The following is an 18,507-nucleotide window of genomic DNA, read 5'->3' on the forward strand; positions in this document are numbered from 1 at the left end:
GGGAGGGGGGCGAAGGCTAGAATTTACAACCCATTTCCAAATGTGAAATTTCTCTGCAATGCCTGTCCTTTAAAGAGCAAATGAACAAAAGTTCTGAAACCTACATGGCAGGCTGCCTGAGCCCACTTCACATGTAACTGCTAAAATTTCAGCCCCATTTCTCTGCGGATGCTCTGTGGGAAACGCAGCCTCCAAAGCCTGGCTTTTACTGCTAATTAACAATAATGAACAGGATGACATACTTTTGCTTTGAAGACTTCTGTCAGGAAGATGTCCAATCAGCAAGAAATACAAGCAATAGATATATTCCCTATCTCCCCCCCACTCATTTACATGCTGAGATACACAGAGACTCTACTCAAAAAAAAAAAAAAAAAGTAGGACAAGCTGTCTAGGCTTTAGGCATTAGCTTTAGAACCCGGGAAAAGGCTGGAAGCTGCTACTCCCGCCAGCTTCCAGAGTATTGCAGGTTATTTTTAGATTCATCTCCACGGAAGACCAATAGTCTTGTAGCAGTATTAGTTTAGCCCGACATTTAGGCGCGACTCAAAAAATAGCAACAACACCTATTAATTCCACCCATTAAAGGAGTTTTAATACCAAATATCGTGTGTTCTGCCATGGTACTGTTATTTAGTGAATTCTTGTTGAAGGACACAGAAGTTCCACCTTGTGCCCATGCTTAAGGAATCTCACAGTGCAATGCACAGTAAAGACTCAGTGCCTTAGGATCAGTAAATTGGTTTGCATGATCATTTGAAAAAGTACCTGAGTTAGCCTGAAACTTCCTTTGCACAAAAGAAAAACGGGGCTTTGAAGTCAGAACTGGCTATGTGATTTGGGTCAATTATTTAAAAATGCAGTTTGCTCATCTGTAAAATTGAGATAATAATTCATACCTCAATAGGTTAGTGTGAATATTAAATAATTTTTATGCAAAGTGTTTAGTGTTCGGTCCATTGCAAGCATTCAATACATGCTAAATAGTATTGTTTAGTTGTTGTTGTTCTTACTAAGCAAATGAACAGGGTAAGCATGATTTCAGAGGGAAATTTTAACCCTACTTAAGATAATTAACAGTACCTTCAAACATTTAATATATATTAATTAAAATCATTTTTAAAAGCTCGTTTAACAAATAATCAATTTCACCTCCATCATTTAAGCACATGTCAGAGGTTAGCACAGCAGGAGGGAAAAAAAAGAGGATGGTCAAATTGCCAGAGTAGTGAAGGTTGATTACCCTCCACACCATAATCAACTAAAGTTGATTACCACTGAGGGCTGGCTTGCTAGCTTTCTCTCTCTGTCTCTTTCTCTTCTTCTCTTTCTTTCTCTCTTTTTCTCCAGTTGGATTCATCTCTTCTCATCAAGTCAGAATGCAGGGAAATGTATCAGAGACGTTTTTATATAAATACCCAAAATAATACAGACAGCAGATAAAAGGCACGCCTAGACTAAATCTCAGAGAAGTGACTACCTATTTGGAATATTTGAACCTGAAAGTGGCGCTGGTCAACGATCTAAGACGAAAGTCGTTCTTCCTGCCCTCAGAGAATACCATGTGGATAATGAGACCATTTTGTGATAGGCCTCAGCACGTGGGCCTCTGCCTGGAGTGTGTAAGCCTCCACGGATTGTAAATGGGGAGTCCCAGGACAGTGTCACATGCTTTCACCATTATCCTTTGGGAGTCTACTTCATACTGTGCTCCAAGAAGAGCACTCCTCTTGTGAGGTCGTGTACTTCAGTGGAAAACTACCAACCTGGGGTGGGGGGAGGGGGAGCGGGGAACGAGATGGGGAGGCCACAAGCCAAAAAGAAAGGCTCCACTCACTCACACATGCACATGGTTTCATCAATAAATATTATTAACGTGTATTAATAAGCACTGTACTAGTGTCAAAATACAGAGATATAAAGATATATAATATATGGTCAGTGACCTTGAAGAGTTCACAACTTAATGAGCTGGAAGGACACAGAAGGAAAGAGCTGCGAGTTGGTCAGTAATACAAGAGCATTAAAAAAAAAAAAAAAAAAAGAATCTGTTTCTTGAAAAAAAAAAGAGCATTAAAAACAGTGCTATGGTAGTACCAAGAAGGACATGATTAGTTTTGCCCTAGGGGACCAAGGAAAGCGTCACATATAAATGCAATATATGATACAGACAAATAAAATATGCACCAGACTAGGAAGGAGAGGAGGGCAGGTAGGAGTGGGAGGAAGTAGGAATACTTCGGAGAGAGAAGCAAGCATGAACAAAAGCTCTCTGGAAGTCTGTTTGCTGACCGTCATTTCACTACCGGTACAGATTTTTTTTTGAAAATCGCGTTTCTCTGCCTTTAGAAATATGTATGCCCCACCTTTACAAGTCAGACTAATTACAAAAGCTGGCTAGCTAATTACAAAATGGTTGAAGCAATTAGTCAACCAGGTAACTTTCTATGCATTTATTTAAACTAGAAGATGGTTTATGTAGCTGGTATCTGGAATGCTCAGTAATTCATGTGATGTGTGGTATGCTAAGAGCTAAAGTTGTCTGACTTTATAAAACTGGATTCAGCAGAGTCATTGGGTGTAACCTGAGGAGAGACTGCTTCCTGTATTCCTCCTCCCTGCCCCACACACGGAAGGCCCAGGAGTCAGACTGTCTGAGTTCAAATTTTGGCTTTACTCACCAGCTGTCTGGTGCCTTCTTTCCTCATTAACCTAATGAGGACAATGGTTTTTCCTCATAGGGTTTTTCTAAATATTGGATGGGATAACATATGTAAACTTAGGATTAGTTATGAGATTATTAATTGCTTTTATCAAAAGCACGTTAAAGAGGGCTTCATAGAGTTTAAAAACCTTTAATTGTGCCTTTATGACGTGAAGGTTTGAAAAACCAGCCTATGTCTGTATTCTGTGGCTAATGTATCACAAGATGAGATTTATTTATTAAATTCTAAGCTACATAACGGCAAAGCCAGGCCTCACTTTACTCTGTATTTCCAGTGCCTTGAAAGGTGCTTGTGGGGAAAAATAAAATAGAAAGGTTTGTTAAATGCATGAATTAAAGAAAGAATATGTGTGAGTTGCAGTGGAAGTAGCCATGTCAGGAGCTGGAAAATAAGCCCAGATTGTAAGTACTCACTGAGGCCAGCTGAGGAGTTTGAGCTATTTGTACTATAGATCAGTAGTTCCCCAACAGAACCAGTTAAGGTGTGGTTCACCAGACACTTGCTTCAAGATACCAATCTATAAAGATGCAACAAATATATTGGAAATATGCTAGTAGTTAGCTCACATTTGCATCTGTAACTCACCCCAAAGAAGTTAAATATAAACTGATTGCTCCTGAAGGAGATAATGCCCTTGACCGGAGCAGCACTGACCTATTGCCCTAGAACATTTTCAGAATGCACACATGCAGTTTAAATTGGCAGAACTTGTAGAACCAAAAGATTATTTCAACTTTTTTTTTTTTTTTTTGTCATTTGCTAAATTCCAAGCTTAAGCTGGGCTCTGGGAATACAAAGCTGCACAAAATAGATCAAAGTCCTTGCTCTCTTGATGCTTACTGCTGCTCAGTATCTCACTGTCCAACACGAATGAAGAATGGGCCATTGGAACTTAATCACTTTACTCTGATCCAAAATTTTACACGGGTCACAAAATTGCTAACAAAAACAGGGGAGAGTAAAAAGACTACAAAAAAATAGTAAAAGGTATTTTGCCAATTTTTTTTCCAGACAATTGACTGTGTCTGTATACACAATTTTGATAAACGGAAACAACACTTCCTAGTGAAAAAAAGCAGGGAGGGGGCGCCTGGGTGGCCCAGTCGGTTAAGCATTTGCCTTTGACTCAGGTCATGATTCCAGGGTCATCGGGCTCCCTGCTCAGCGGGGTGTCTGCATCTCCCTCTCCCTCTGCCTCTCTCCCCACTCACGCTCTCTCTAAAATAAATAAATAAAATCTTTTAAAAAAGGGGAGGGGAACAAGTAGAGTCAGGCACGGATCCCAGCACTCTACCCATGACTGACTGTACCCCTTCCCTCCCTGTTCTGCGAGACTGTGTCTCAACTTCTTACCTGCTGCAAGACTGGTCAGGGATGAGCACAGATTCCCTGTTCAGTCTACCAATTTGAAACTCCTCCATAATATTATGGAAACATTTCTGGAATTTGGTGAGAAACAGATTAGTCAGAAGAGTAAGCATGCAAGAGATGTCAGGTTTTAATCTGTGATTGTGAGATGGGCATATGGTTGGGAGATGGTGACTTCAGTTTTTTTCAGTTTGAGGTGTCCATGAGACATCCAGCTGGAAATGCTGAGTATAGCGATCAAAAGGGAAGTGAGGACTGAAGATGTGTATTTGGGAGTGAGCAGTCTACATTTCCTAGCTAACATTCAGAGTAGAATTTTAAGAATATTAAGATCGACTTATTTTCATAGACCAAAAAGCCCTAAGAGCCCATTAAATTTTAATCTTTCACCAAAGAGCTTTTCTGGTCTGCCAATCTTGTATTTCTACTCTTCGTTGGGCAGGAAGGTTCAGGAGGAAGTGTTTTTCTTGATAGGAAGAGCCCACCATGAAAGCGTCTTCTCGGAAGCGTAATAATGGCAGAATGTTCTTCCAGGGCTGTGTTTGTCGGCAGAAAGTTAAACAGCTAGTCCTCTTGGTCTCCAGGAGGGTACAGTCCTCCTCTGTCTTGACCTAAGACTCCTGAGGTCCAGCATACTACCTCCCAAAACTCCTAAGGACAACATAAATTGGATTTCACAGCTCTGACAGTATTTGTTTTCATCAAAATAATTTTCTTAAGCCCAGTGAATATTATCTCCAGTTCTTTCCTCCTGATTTAAAAAATAGATTATTTATGCCTACTATTAACCTGAGTGTCCCCTAGGTATATTCACCTAGGTCATTTCCTTCCTTTGCTGAAATGAGCTGCTTGTGTCTACAGTGGCCCAACATCAGGACTACATTGCCATAGTCTCACTTTCATCTTGTTTCCTGATCTGTGGCAGACATGTTTGCTATGCTGCTTGCATTTTTAAACTATTACTTTCATGCATTTTGCTTATGGCTTTCAGTGCTTTTTGGCAATAAAGGGAGTTTTCCTGATCAGTGTACGAATGACTTCTAATTCAGGATGCATTCCCTAAACTAGTTCTTAACCCTCAAGCAATGTCTTCATTACTCTTTTTCCTTCAATCTATATTGTGTTTAGACTTCTGCAAAGCCAGAATCCTTAATAACTTGTTTTCATATGCTTTCATTGCTGTTTATCATTTCTTCCTCAGACATGTGGGCTGTCTGGATCATAAGAATAAACATATCAGATATGTTCTGAGCATGGGAGATCTTAACCATGTCTTCTCCTGGGTATCTCTTAATAACTAGCTCAACTTCTCCTGAATTCCTAAGCTCATATAAGATTATAAATGCTTTCTGTTTTAAGCTACTAAATTGTGGGTAAATTTATTACACAGAAATAGATAACTAATACAGTATGAACTTCATCAAAGGTGATCAATAATGATGTGCTGAATGAACCAAAAGAGATGTTATTTGAAAATAGGCTTTGAAAAATAGCTACAGAAGAAATGGAAGTAATGCCAGTAGTTAGAAAGGATTCAACAAGAGGTCTCTTGTTCTGGCAGCTTGGCATAAGAAAAGATGACTTGCTATGGCAACTTGTCAGGGCCTAACTGAGAACGGATTTGAAGCTATTTTGTAAAATAGTTTGAGGTCCACCACAAAGTAATGGGTCAAGAAGAGGAGTGATCATTGGTTGGAGCAGAAACTATGCATAAGATTTTCTCTACCCACGTAATGCCTCAGGCATTGTTTCAACAGTTCTTCCAAGGAGATTCCAGAACCCTAGACTTCTTCCTGCTAGCTCAGGAGGCTACAAGATCCCAGGGACAACCCTGAAAACACCCAACATTGGAACAGAGAAGCCTATGACTGAGCAGAATCCAGATAGTGAGACAGAAATGAGAAGAAACTATCTGGACAGAATTAGATATAGAGAAATGACAAGAAGTTCATTTAAAAAAGAAATGGATTAACAGGGGCGTCTGGGTAGCTCAGTCAGTTAAGTGTCTTGATTTCGGCTCAGGTCATGATCTCAGGGCATGGAACCTGCTTAAGATTCTCTCTCTCCCTCTGCCTTTCCCCTTACACACACTCTCTCTCTCTCTCTCAAATAAATAAATAAATAAGTAAAATTTAAAATTTTTTAAAAATTAAAAAATGGATTAATAAATTTCACTGGGGTAGAAAGCTAAGTATAGAATTATGGGAAAATGGACCTGAAAATGAAAATTAAGATCAGAATGTTGAGGACATTAAATATTAAGCATAGACTGTGACTTTACCTGTATATAGTTGGGAGGCATCAGTGTGTTTAATAGAGAAATCAGTGCATCAAAGAAACATTTTAGCAAATTAACCTGATATAAGTATATAAAATGGCCTGGAAGTTATTCAGAATAGAGACAGGAAAATAAGTCTAATTGATAAGTGCATGGACTGAGGAGGTATGTGCAGAGATAGTTGTTCTGGTTCTCTTATTAAATCTCACAGCAATAGAATTTCAAAGAAGGAAATAATTCTAGAAATCTAGAAATCAAATTCAGAGAGTTACTGATGCACCAAAGGTAACAACCAGTAAATCATAAAATGAGAGATTGAATTTACTTTGCAAGAGGAAAGGAGAAGAGAAGTAGTCTGTATTGATGCACTTGACCACACCCGTCCCCAAAATAGAGACTGTTTTAAAATACTGGGATAGCACTTAATCCAACATAACTATGACCATCACTTCTCCCATTTTCCCCCAAAATAACCTACATCCTTCATACCTTAGAAGCTTGAACAAGAATTTTACAACACATAGTAAAATGACATCATTTTATTCTTTCTTTCAAAATACTAGCCAAAAAAGCCACATGTTCTTTAATTCATGTAAGAACCAGGAAAACAAAACCAAATAAAATATCTACTGATATGATTAACAGGGTCAAATTTAAATATCATATGACAAAGTGAAAACTCTCAAAATAGGTGAATCTGTTGGTTAGAAAAAAAATTTCAGATGGAACATAATTTAAACTCATGAAGGACTAACTGGATTTTATCTTATTGATAGAGGTATGCACTCGTATATAATTACTGACTTTAAAATGTTTTTAAATTTAGTTTTAATAAAGCAGTATTATAAAGTATAAAACATTAAATGATATTTATTTATTAAACAGAAAATATTAAAGCAATATAAAATGTAGAGATGCAGAGAAAGATGAGAAAGTGTTGACTTGTCACTGATAGCGATAAGTTATTTTGGGACAAGTCATATTTTAACTCTAAATATATTATGCTTCTAGTCTATACTAAAACCACTGATCAAAAGGTGTATTTCTAAATCAAAATCAATTAAGAGCTGGGTTTCAAAAATAAGGCTTCTGACCTAGGAAAGCACAAAGAAGAAACACTTAAGGCAAATATGTACAACAATTCACTAATCAAATTTGTAATGCTCTTTCATGCTCCCAAGATGAAAGAATTTCAAAGAACACTTCCCTCATCCTCTCCCACCACCCTCCACACATTTCCTCTGGTCAGAACCGATGCACACGTTAATATTCATGGCAGTGAATGAGCACATTTGCACTGGCTTTCTTCTGTAAATCAAAGAGGGGTTAAGTAATCTCTAATTAATGTTGCCAGACTGATGTATACGCGATGCTTTCTCTAGAGTGGCAACACTAGTAACATTTCTAGATATATCTTATAAATTGATTTTTAAAATAAATTAGATTTTTTTTTGCTTATTGCTTCTAAGAATTTTTTTACTCAATATTGATTAAATAATCTTCAACATGACTAATTTAAATATGTATAACACCCTACAGCTTAGAAGTCACTTCTTTATATTCTTTATCGTAAAAAGCTATCATCTATTAATATTCTTACGAATATACAGATAAGAAAGTTAAAACTGCAAGAGGAAGAAATGGAGATGAACCCAGATAGAGTCATTTTGGGACAAAGTATGTTTACCATAAATAATCTAAGCTACCTGGTGATCAGGATCCCATTTGACTCATTCATTCATTCATCCAACAAATACTTACTGAGATAACTATTAAGTGGTAAGCTCATTTATTTTTGTATCCATAGAGCTTAACATAGGCCTGGGCCATACTAGTTGCTCAGAAAATCTTTCTGGAAAGTCTTCAAGCATGTACTGAAATGAACATTGAAAAGCCACATTCTATATTATGTTATGTTTCTTATTAACCATCATTATTATCAAATTATGTTCTCTGCCATTAGACAGTTTATCTCTATTGGAAAATAATGGGCAGATATGAAATGACTGGAGAACAATTCATGATAAAGGTAAGTTACAATAAATGAGATAATTACTAAAGAGAGATAATCATTCATACAACAAAAATTCCCACCACACACTTCCTTAATTTAAACCATCAACTACTATAATCAATTCTCACTTGAAGATTCAGACATCAATAAAAATATGCAACTTTTCAATAATATAGCTACTGCATATCAAGTGCTACATTTTTTCTATGTTACAAACAAGTCTTAAAGACTTTCTCAGATACATAGAAACTAAACTGCATCTGTGACTTCACATTAACTAATGAAAAGCTGACTGCCTATTCTTCGCCTAAGCCATCATATTTTCAATATATAATTCATTAATTCATTTATTACTTCAGAAAATATTTGAGTACCTGTATTCTAGGCTCTACGCTAATTAATTGCTCCTCACTTCATGTGTTTATCTTGCCCTCATCCCTCCTAACACCTCACAAATTTCAATAGCAACATCATATGGCTTTGAGGTTAACAGTAGTAGCATTAATATTAATATAATTTAAAAAATCTATAAAAACTAGGCCACCTGAATCAAAAACCATTTTGTTCCAAGTTATTATAGTTTAAAGGTACAATTAATCAAAATTAAAATATGATTATATTTTCAAGTAAAAATCAAACATGATCATTCTGATAAAAAGGGATGATGTCAAATATTAACATCTTCATCAAAATTATGTGCCAATCATATTTTAAAACTTATCTAACTGAAATGGCATAGTACATTTCAGCAAGACCATAGCACCTTTTGAGGAGTACAACCAACTTACTGGTTAATTTACTAATTAAGGGTAGAAATAAAATTCTTAAAGATTAGTACAATTTATATTTGGCTGACCTTGAGGGTTTACAGAAGTTTTTCTGGAGTTCAATGGATAATAATAACTAACTTTTACAGATAAAACGTATCATGTATGGTATTAGGTTAATTTTTAAATCAGGTACATTCATAAGCCAAAATCAAACAATACTAATAAACAAACTACAAATCTTGTTTTCCTTTCAAATTTCCATTTTTGAAAGAAGCAGAAGAAATGACTTGAGGGAAATTGGCACAGACTGAAGGGTACCTAAATAATTTGATAAAATAGGGTCTGAATATTCTCAAATTTAAGTATTATTATTAAGAATACTTCTATCACCCGTTGTTAACAACTTTGGTCCCTGGACACTTCATTCCCCTTCTCTTTTCTTCCTCCTTCCCTTCTTTTATACTCCCACCCTCCTTCTTTTTCTCCCTCCCTCCCTTCCTCCCCTCCCCTAGCCTTTTTAAATTTCTATCTCCTCTTCCTCTTCCTCTTCCCAGTACCCAACATTATAGGAGTTACATTAGTAAACCTCAATAATGTAAAATACAAAACAAAACAAAACAACCCTGGTCTTGTGTTTATTTGGTTTGTATGTTGAAACATGGAAAGAAGTGAACTTGTCTCCATATAAGCGACTTGCTGAGTCATTAACAGCTGATCACCACTTGTCGGCAATGAGAGAAAAGGGAGGGAGATAAGTTTTAGTTGGCCAGATTTGAACTAAGACAGATGCTAGTAATGGAGACAGGAGGCATAAGGATGACCAACAAGGGTAAGGTTCAGTAAGCCCAGGGAACCAATATACATTTTCCATTTCCCAGTCAAGGACTGGCTCTCAGATCAAGTGAAAGTCTGAAGATAGCAAATCCAAGAGGGAGAAGGTATTGAGACAAAGACTGAACCTAAAGTGAATAGGTAGGCAAACCAACGAGGAGATTCAGAAAGAAGGAGGCCCTCAGAGGACAGCTGTCAGAAATCCACAGCAAGTAAAGGAGTTGTGGAAGGTACTGGGCTGTTATGGACACCTAGAAAGTCAATCCATTACGTATGGAGGGACTCTTAAGCCCACATTTGATCAAAATTGGAAAAAAAAAAAAAATACCCATTCTTGTAGACTAAAACCCTCTGACCATAAAACAAACAACAGTGGTTTGAGTAATTCAATAACATAGCCCCTTACGATTTGAGAGTGATCACTGTAGAACCTTTTCTCAGGGTAAATGTGTAATTGGTGATGGATCAATAAGTAATTTCTTTCAGGAGGGAAAGCTCTTGTTTTCTTATTTCTTTTTTCTTTTCTTTTCTTCTTTTTTTTTTTTGAAGTAGCAAGGCTCGTAAATCAGAATGGAGCAAATACATTTAGAAAGTTGAGATTACTCTAAACAGCAAGATTCCTTGCTGCACTAGTTAAGCTTATCTCAACTGATCATTTATTTATGATGCCATAAAAATCCAGATGCTTTCGATTTTGATTGTTAGATATTTGCTGAAAGGCAGTTGAAATTACTTTCCCAGGGTTCCCATTTGACAACTGCATTTTGAATTGAAAATTTATGACGGTTCGATAATGGTCGTGCTAAGGTGTTTTCTTGTTTTTGTTTTTTTTGTTTTTCCCTTTTTTTCTAAGATTAGCAATGAATTCAGCTCTTATGGTCAGTGTAAACCCCTACTCAGCTAAATGGAAATTCTAGAAGTCTAATGGAAAACTAAGATTAAGAAAATAAATGAATAAAATTTTGAAAATTAAGACCCTGCAAAAGTCTGTGATCATGTATTTTGGTGTTTGATAGTTTTCCTAATCATTTTAGGATGAAGGCCTGAAGGCCAGTTTCTAGGAGAAAAGAACATGTTGACCTAATCAAATTGTCTTCTGAGGCATGGGTGCTGGTAAAGGGAGAACGTATAGGGATAGACAAAAGCAAAATGAAACAAATTTACATAAACACATGAGACAGAAAAGATAAACTATACCTCAAGGATAAAAAGGGAAATGGAGAGATTATATACTTTTGAAACCTTCCAGAAATTACAGATATTCAATTAAGAACTATGATGACAAGAACCCATTAGAGTTATTGAATATGTGACACTTCCCTATGGTTGTTACTTTTATATATCAGTAAAATATTAATATCGCTTAACAATGAGAGACCCCATGTACTTCTGTGCAAATATTGCTATAAAATGAGATAAAGAATTACAACTATACAAATTAGTAACTCTTTGAATGCAGAGATATAGGGCAGAGTCTCCAAGCTATAGTCAGTTATGGCAACTTTAAAAGGTTAAAAAAAAAGTTTTTTGTTTTTTTTTTTTGCCATCTATGATATGCTAAGTTCTTATAGTAGGCTTAGAGCTTGAGGAAAAAGGAATCGTCCCAGGATATAAATGCTGAGTCCATTTTATTTTCTTCATACTTATGTATCAAAATGAGTATAAGACAGCATAGAAACAATATTTTTGCCATTTTCTTTTCTACCCCTAATTACCCTTGAAGTTCCCTGTTCTCCCATCCATTGCATGTTAACTTTAGACAATTGTTTTCTAAGTGAAGAGAGAAATAAGGACACTGGGTTCAGATCTGTTGATGTTACCAGTATTACAACTAATGCTTCTAGTCAGATGGAAGAGTATCAACTAGGCAATAACTCAGCTTATTACTTTAGCAAGTCTGCCTAAAGTCACTAAAAACATACCAAAATAAATCTTTCTTCTAAACAGAGAATTGAGAGGAATTCACACTTAACAACCAAAAAATATATTTTCTATTGTAAAGAACATTTTTAGCAACAGCAGTTGGACTAAAGTCTTATTACTTCTTAAGTGTATTTCTATTTTCTGTACCCAAGTGCCGGTTGCTGGGGAGGAGAAACTTCCAAAAGGCAGAATTATAAGTTATTTATGATAATATTAAAAAAAAACTAACAGTAAAAAATGAAAGTTGAATCTTATTTTTAAAGTACTTACTATATGCAGCTCTAGGTAGTCACCCAGGCCAGAAGAACTGTCCACTCGTACCAATACAGCTTCTTTTTGCACAGTGCTAAACCCTATGGCCAGTCTGTCTGCTCGTGTACTTGGCCGGTCATTAGGAGGCCACTTATACGTGATTTGTCCACCACCTTTGCTAAAGATATATGTCGTCCCAGCTGGAAAACAAAAACCAAAACCAATTAGTCCAAATACATCTGGTACACAACTTTCCTGTATTTGTTACATTGACTTATCAGTAATGATTAAATTTACAGTATGGCAAAAATGAAAAACAAACATGAAACTATGGCAAAAACAGGGAGCAAATCACAGATTTTAATCAAACAGGCTCAAGAAAAAGAACAGAGGATTTTTAGAAGAAATATCAGGCAGCTCAGTTTTTAATATACTCATTAAACCTACCAGCAGGTGTTTCAGAACAAATGGGGGATTACTACTTTTTCCACTGAGTTGGACAAGCATGGAATCTTATAGGGTTTTATTTCTCCCTGCCAGTTTTTAAGAAATAGTTTAGTAGGAAACACTGACTTTGGCTGCTTCCAAATGGAGCAGAAACATATATCAACTTGTTTTTGAAACAAGAGTTACATGTGCATGCGACAGGGTCATACAGCACAGTGAAGCAAATCACAAATACACCACGAATCAACTTTTCTAGGGAAAGGGTGTATTCACCTAAATGATATCTAATGGATAAATAGTCATAAACCCCAGGAGTCATGTCAGATAATAGATCTCATCAACAAAAGTGAGATCTTATTTAACAAGCAGTATCTAGTAGCTGTCAAGCTATCCAGGATCACAAAAAGACCCTTTTTTTTTTTTCTGAAAGTGAATGCTAGTCTTACAGTACTAAGAATATCATAGCCTCATTTGGTGAGTGTTCAAATTTTACTATATGGTGTTGATGTCAGTAAATTATCCATCTTACTTTAAAAAGAGTTTTCTCTCAAACAAGTTTACTAAGCATCCAATGCAATGAAGTCCTATCTCATTGCACCACAACAAAATCTCTCTCACTGAATGCAATAAAATGGTATTTTTAAGTCAGAACATTTGGAAGAGATGTGCAAAGATATATGTATATATATGGAGAGAAAGAGGAGAAAAGACCTTTCTTCACACTAAAAGGACCACAGAAATACTTGCAAAGTTATCCCAGGAATGGATGTCATTAGGGTATAATTTATAGAAGGTAATATAGCCTTCCAATAACAAAGGATGCCAATATATATTTATTGTGTTCCCACTATGTGCCAGGCAAACATGGTAAGGAAAGTGGGAAGAGTAAATATTAAAATCTAGGCAACAAAGCATCTTGTGTTTATAGAAAAATAGCTTCTACCAAGAGTAAGGCTTATATGTAAAAGGTGTGTGTACAGCAGGATGTTTTTAAGATTGCTACACATTAAATTTTTACCATTACCAAATTTACAAATTGAATGAAGTTGACTTAATGTCATGTTTGAGTATATTTAATTAAATAGCTGATAATATTTTGTTTTCTCTTTTTGTATTTTGGAGCCAACTGCCCTTTGTTGTCTGTCTGAAACATTTCCAAAGGCCTTTCAGAAACTCCCAAGCCCTCTGCAATATACCTCCTGCCTGACTGGTTCAGAAAGCCTTGGTATGTAGACATGACAACAGAAACATGTCAGGATAATATTAAATGTAAAAGTGATAAAATAGAATCTTGTTAGAATGAAATGGTAGAGAGGCTATGCATTCCCTATATATATATATATATATATATATTTTTTTTTTTTTTTTTTTTTTTTTTTTTTGGTTACTAATGCATGAAAGTAGTTTCTCTCTCTCATGTGAAAATAGTTAAGTTGTACTTCAAAGGCACCAGTCAATATGCAAGTAAAGAACATTCAGAATGTAGAGATTTGGGCATCAGAAATCCTGGAGCCTCCAGGACCATTTATGTTCTACATCATCGGAAGCTTGTTACTCAGGATATTAATAAGCAAGAACTATTTGATAAGTATTTTTCAGCTTGGTCATTTTTCTCAGATGATTAACTATTAAATGTTTCACTAAAACCTACATTGATAAAAATTGGACAAGACTATATAAAAGTGAAGGCTTCTTTAACAGGAGACTGTGGTGGTGAACTCTGAGTGTAGGTATTTGATTACTTTTATTTTGCACCTTTTAATTACCTTTGTTCTCTAGTGACTATGTAGTTCCTATGAATTAAGACAAATATTCAAAACTAGAGATGCTGCATAACAATGTAAAACATATCTAAGAATTCAGATGTTTTCTAGAATCACCAGAAGAAGGTGGTGGTGTAAAGCAAACTATCTTACGTCCCATAGAGGTTCTTCATATTAAAAATATCACTTTCACAATAATTTTTCATTCCTTCTTCATTCCTGGATGGAAAGCAGGGGAGGCAGTAGCCCCTTGTTGCATTTGAGGAAATTTAGTCATAAAGATGGATTTGTTATCTAAAGTTGCAACCTTCGTTAAGTGGCAGAGCTGGTAGGAAACCTAATATCCAGACTCCTACTGCTGTACTTTTTTTTTTTTTATTACAGAAATGTTTCTGTTATCATAACAAGACAGTCAAGAAAAAGTTAATTGGATGTGTCAGTCTGAATTTATCAAGGCCAACTGTTATCATATTCTAATGTCTCATATCCATAAAGTGACATTTGCACCTCATGATCATATACTGACCTTTCACCTCATAATGCTTTTAAAAAAAGAAAAATAACATGTAAATGTGAAATGACAGAACATTTAATATACGTAGATTAACATTTAGTTTAGGGTATACTTCCCAAAACTTAGGGAACTATGAAAGTTTCTAGTTGCTGAGCTACAGAATGGGAGGATAATAATTTAAAGGTTTATATTTTCAGTAACGTAAATGTCACAATACAAACATCGTTACTCAAGATTTGATTTCATCTCATATTTCAATAAGTGACTTGGCGACTAGCATGCTATTAACTACTCTGTCTTCCTTAAAACGACTTTCCAGTTCTTTAAGTTTCACCATAACAAAGCAAAAACAATTGTACTACCTTGTGCCAAACAATGCAATTATTTCTAGCATCTTTTTTTCTCCAGATGTATCTGGAAAGCAATCTCCTTTGCCTCTTCTTCTGTATGCACAACAGTGGACTGTATTGCACTCAACAGCATAATTCCATGTTAAGTGAGAGAATTAGATGTCCAGTTCCAACCCCCCCGCCACTCTCTCCCTACCTCTATAAGCATCTTGGCTTTCTTAAAAGGAAAAAAAATCATATCAAAGTCTACAGAATCTCCTATGTTCTTAAATCCCCTTTCTATCAAGATAGAAAATTACAAGTGTATTCTATTCTAGTAACCTTAAAAATATGACAGTACTCCCACAATAAAATATAGTGGGTCAGATGACTACAGTTTTAAAATCTACTTCATTTAGTATGCATTTTTCTGAACAAGGACATGATGTACTTACTATAGCAGACAGCTAAAAAATTAAGAATGTAGGCTCTGAACAGACCTGGGTTCAAATTCCAACTGAATCATTTACTAGCAACAGTGACTTTGACCAACCTATTTACTCTAAGTCTTGGATATCCCATCTGGAAAAAAGGAGGATACTGACACTATCTACCTCATGGAGCTTCCACCAAAATTAAATAAGATATCAAACAGTAACACCTTAGTCCAATTCCTGGCCTGTGGTAAGTGCCCAGTAAATTTTACAGAGAACAGATGGTGCGTGTGGTGGAAATGTGTGTGTGTGTCTGCGTATGTGTTAAAAATATAAAATAACAAAAAAAAGTATAAAATAACCAACACTGCAACATTGTTGTTTTGTTTTAATATAAGTTTGGAAAAGTTTGAGTCATTTCAAAGTTGAGTGAAAACCAAATGCCTTTGAAGAAATGGTGACTTTCCTCCATCCTAGTTCTTATTAAACCCTTCAGTATTTCATTCCTTGGATTAGCAATTTTTCCACATAAACCCATTATATTATTATTTACATTCACTAGTACTTGACAATGAGAAGGATATTAAATTGCATCACATGGCAGCTTTCATGAGAAAAAGAATATTAGTTCATCATCATAAAACATCTAGCATGGTAAGATTTATAGCATGATGCAAAAAAATTCACTTCAACTGTTAAATAAAGGAGTAAGTCTATACAAAATGAACTGCAGTCTAGCTTTATTATTTTAATTTTATTTTTATAGAAACATGTTTTATTGTATTATATAAGTAAATTCAATGTGCAGCAACAGTACATCTTAATCACCGTTTCAAGCGTTTTAGGAACATAGAAAAGCACGTGAAGAAATGTGTCACCTTTATTATTTATGCATGGTTCTATATGACAATCACTGACACATCAGTGCCATGACTACTAATGGATTTATTGCAAATTAACCTCGACATCCATCACATCACTGAATGTATGGATGACTCAAACTTAAACTGGTTTTCAGCAATCTCCACATTTAAGTCATGCAGCAAATCTGTATTACTGCAAATTCATTAACAGAGCTGCCTCCACCAGATGCAAGTTTATCTGTGTCAACATACTTTACACTGCAATAAATGTTTGTGAACATTATACATGGGCTCTTATTTCTAATGTCTGAACTGCCTGTGATGTTATAAAAAGAAATATTTTTAGATTTTTTTTAACATCTATTTACATAAAGGACTCTCACCCCTCCCTGTCTTATGGCCAACTATGTCTTCCCTAAATGTGCCCACTTAAGCCTCATTTGTTTCTGCAAAAGTTAGTATGTTACCCCAAATGGATTGAACCTTCCTGAAAAAGAAAAACAATGGGCATGTATAGATCTGCTGGATTACTGGTTGCTCTACATCCTTGCTACATGAAGAATAATAACCTCTAAATAGATTAGTTTCTAACTTATAAGTATATGAATAAAAGGTTCCTTTCTGAAAGCCTATAATTCTTCAAATGTCACTGTGTAGCCAACATGGAACATTCAGGCCATTATAATTTTATTAAATGTAACAGGGATATAACACTTTTTTCCCCTTGAAGTTTCCAGGTACTCAGATGGAATTAAAATAAAACAGTTATAAGTAAGAGGAGTTTTTATTCCTCCTCTTACTCCTCCTTGTGAAGAGGCTATTGTTAAATTTAAATTTTCTGAACAATTTCTACCTATACAGCATTCTTTTGAGTAAAGTTCATAGAAAGTAAAAACAATGAGAAGGTCACTTTCTATGACAAAAAAAAAAAAAGTTTTCAACCACGGTAAAATTTCTAAACTGGTGAAACTTAAAAAAATAATAAACCTTAACAAACTCACATGTACACTAAACCAACAACTTATTACAGTTTAAGTTTCTGTAAATTCTTTGCAGGATCACAAAGAATTATTTCATGAAGAGCACTACTGTTTCATAATAGGAACATTAACAACCCAGGAAAGGTGGGCATTATAACTAGGAGAGATGAATGGAATAAGTAATAAGAGTTCCTGCCCATAATATATAATCAACTCTAAACTGAAAAGTAGTAACAACAATTACCGACTCTGAGAACTAAGAGCCAGCCCTCAATGCTACTATTCATCTAAGGATGAACAGATACTAGGGAAAGAAAATGAAAATAAAGACTATATATCATAATTTGAGACTCTTTATGGAAGACACAGACTTGGTAGAATTGACAAATGCATCACAACTGGCTAAAAAGAAAGAAAATGACACAGGATTTTTACTTATATGTCTTTGAGAAAGAAAGCAGATAAGTCCTTAATAAAAGAAATAGGGCAAGAAACATGACCTGTCACTGCAGTGGCTTTGATACTAACCCTGTAGTCTGCAGGAGACCCGAGCAGAGAAAGTCAAGAAGAGTTTAAGTAATTCCCAAACAATGAAAGCCTTTTCAAAGTAGCTCGAACAACATTCAAAATAGAACAGGAGGCTTCTCATATACAGCAAGTCACATGCTCCATCAGAATCCTAGACTCTTAGGAATTAAGGCAATTTTTAAGTTTTTTTTAAAGACAGTTTGTTGACTATTTATTAAATTCCACGCACACTGAGAAAGATGGGAAAAGTCAAAATTGTGAGCACCCTGCTTTTGTCCAGTGGAATTTCCCAGAATGACACTGTACAGGGTCACTGCACACGTGCTACTCTATTAAACACCAATCATGCGGGGCGCCTGGGTGGCTCAGTCGTTAAGCGTCTGCCTTCGGCTCAGGTCATGATCCCGGAGTCCTGGGATCAAGCCCCACATCGGGCTCCCTGTTCTGCGGGGAGCCTGCTTCTCCCTCTGCCTCTGCCTCTCTCTCT

General features: G+C 35.7%; 1 protein-coding gene across 17 annotated transcripts in view; it reads right to left on the reverse strand.

Moving 5' to 3' along the window:
- NRXN1 (neurexin 1) overlaps positions 1–18,507 on the reverse strand; it is a 1,086,089-nt gene that overhangs the window by 288,586 nt on the left and 778,996 nt on the right. For all 17 annotated transcript variants that reach the window (XM_081833532.1, XM_081833535.1, XM_081833540.1 and 14 more), the window contains one exon: positions 12,181–12,362. In XM_081833532.1, the coding sequence (XP_081689658.1) occupies positions 12,181–12,362 (182 nt within the window). The remainder of the gene's footprint in view (positions 1–12,180; positions 12,363–18,507) is intronic.

The sequence above is a fragment of the Leptonychotes weddellii genome, chromosome 10 (assembly GCF_054177405.1).
Source record: "Leptonychotes weddellii isolate Sample4059 chromosome 10, ASM5417740v2, whole genome shotgun sequence".
NCBI lineage: Eukaryota > Metazoa > Chordata > Mammalia > Carnivora > Phocidae > Leptonychotes > Leptonychotes weddellii.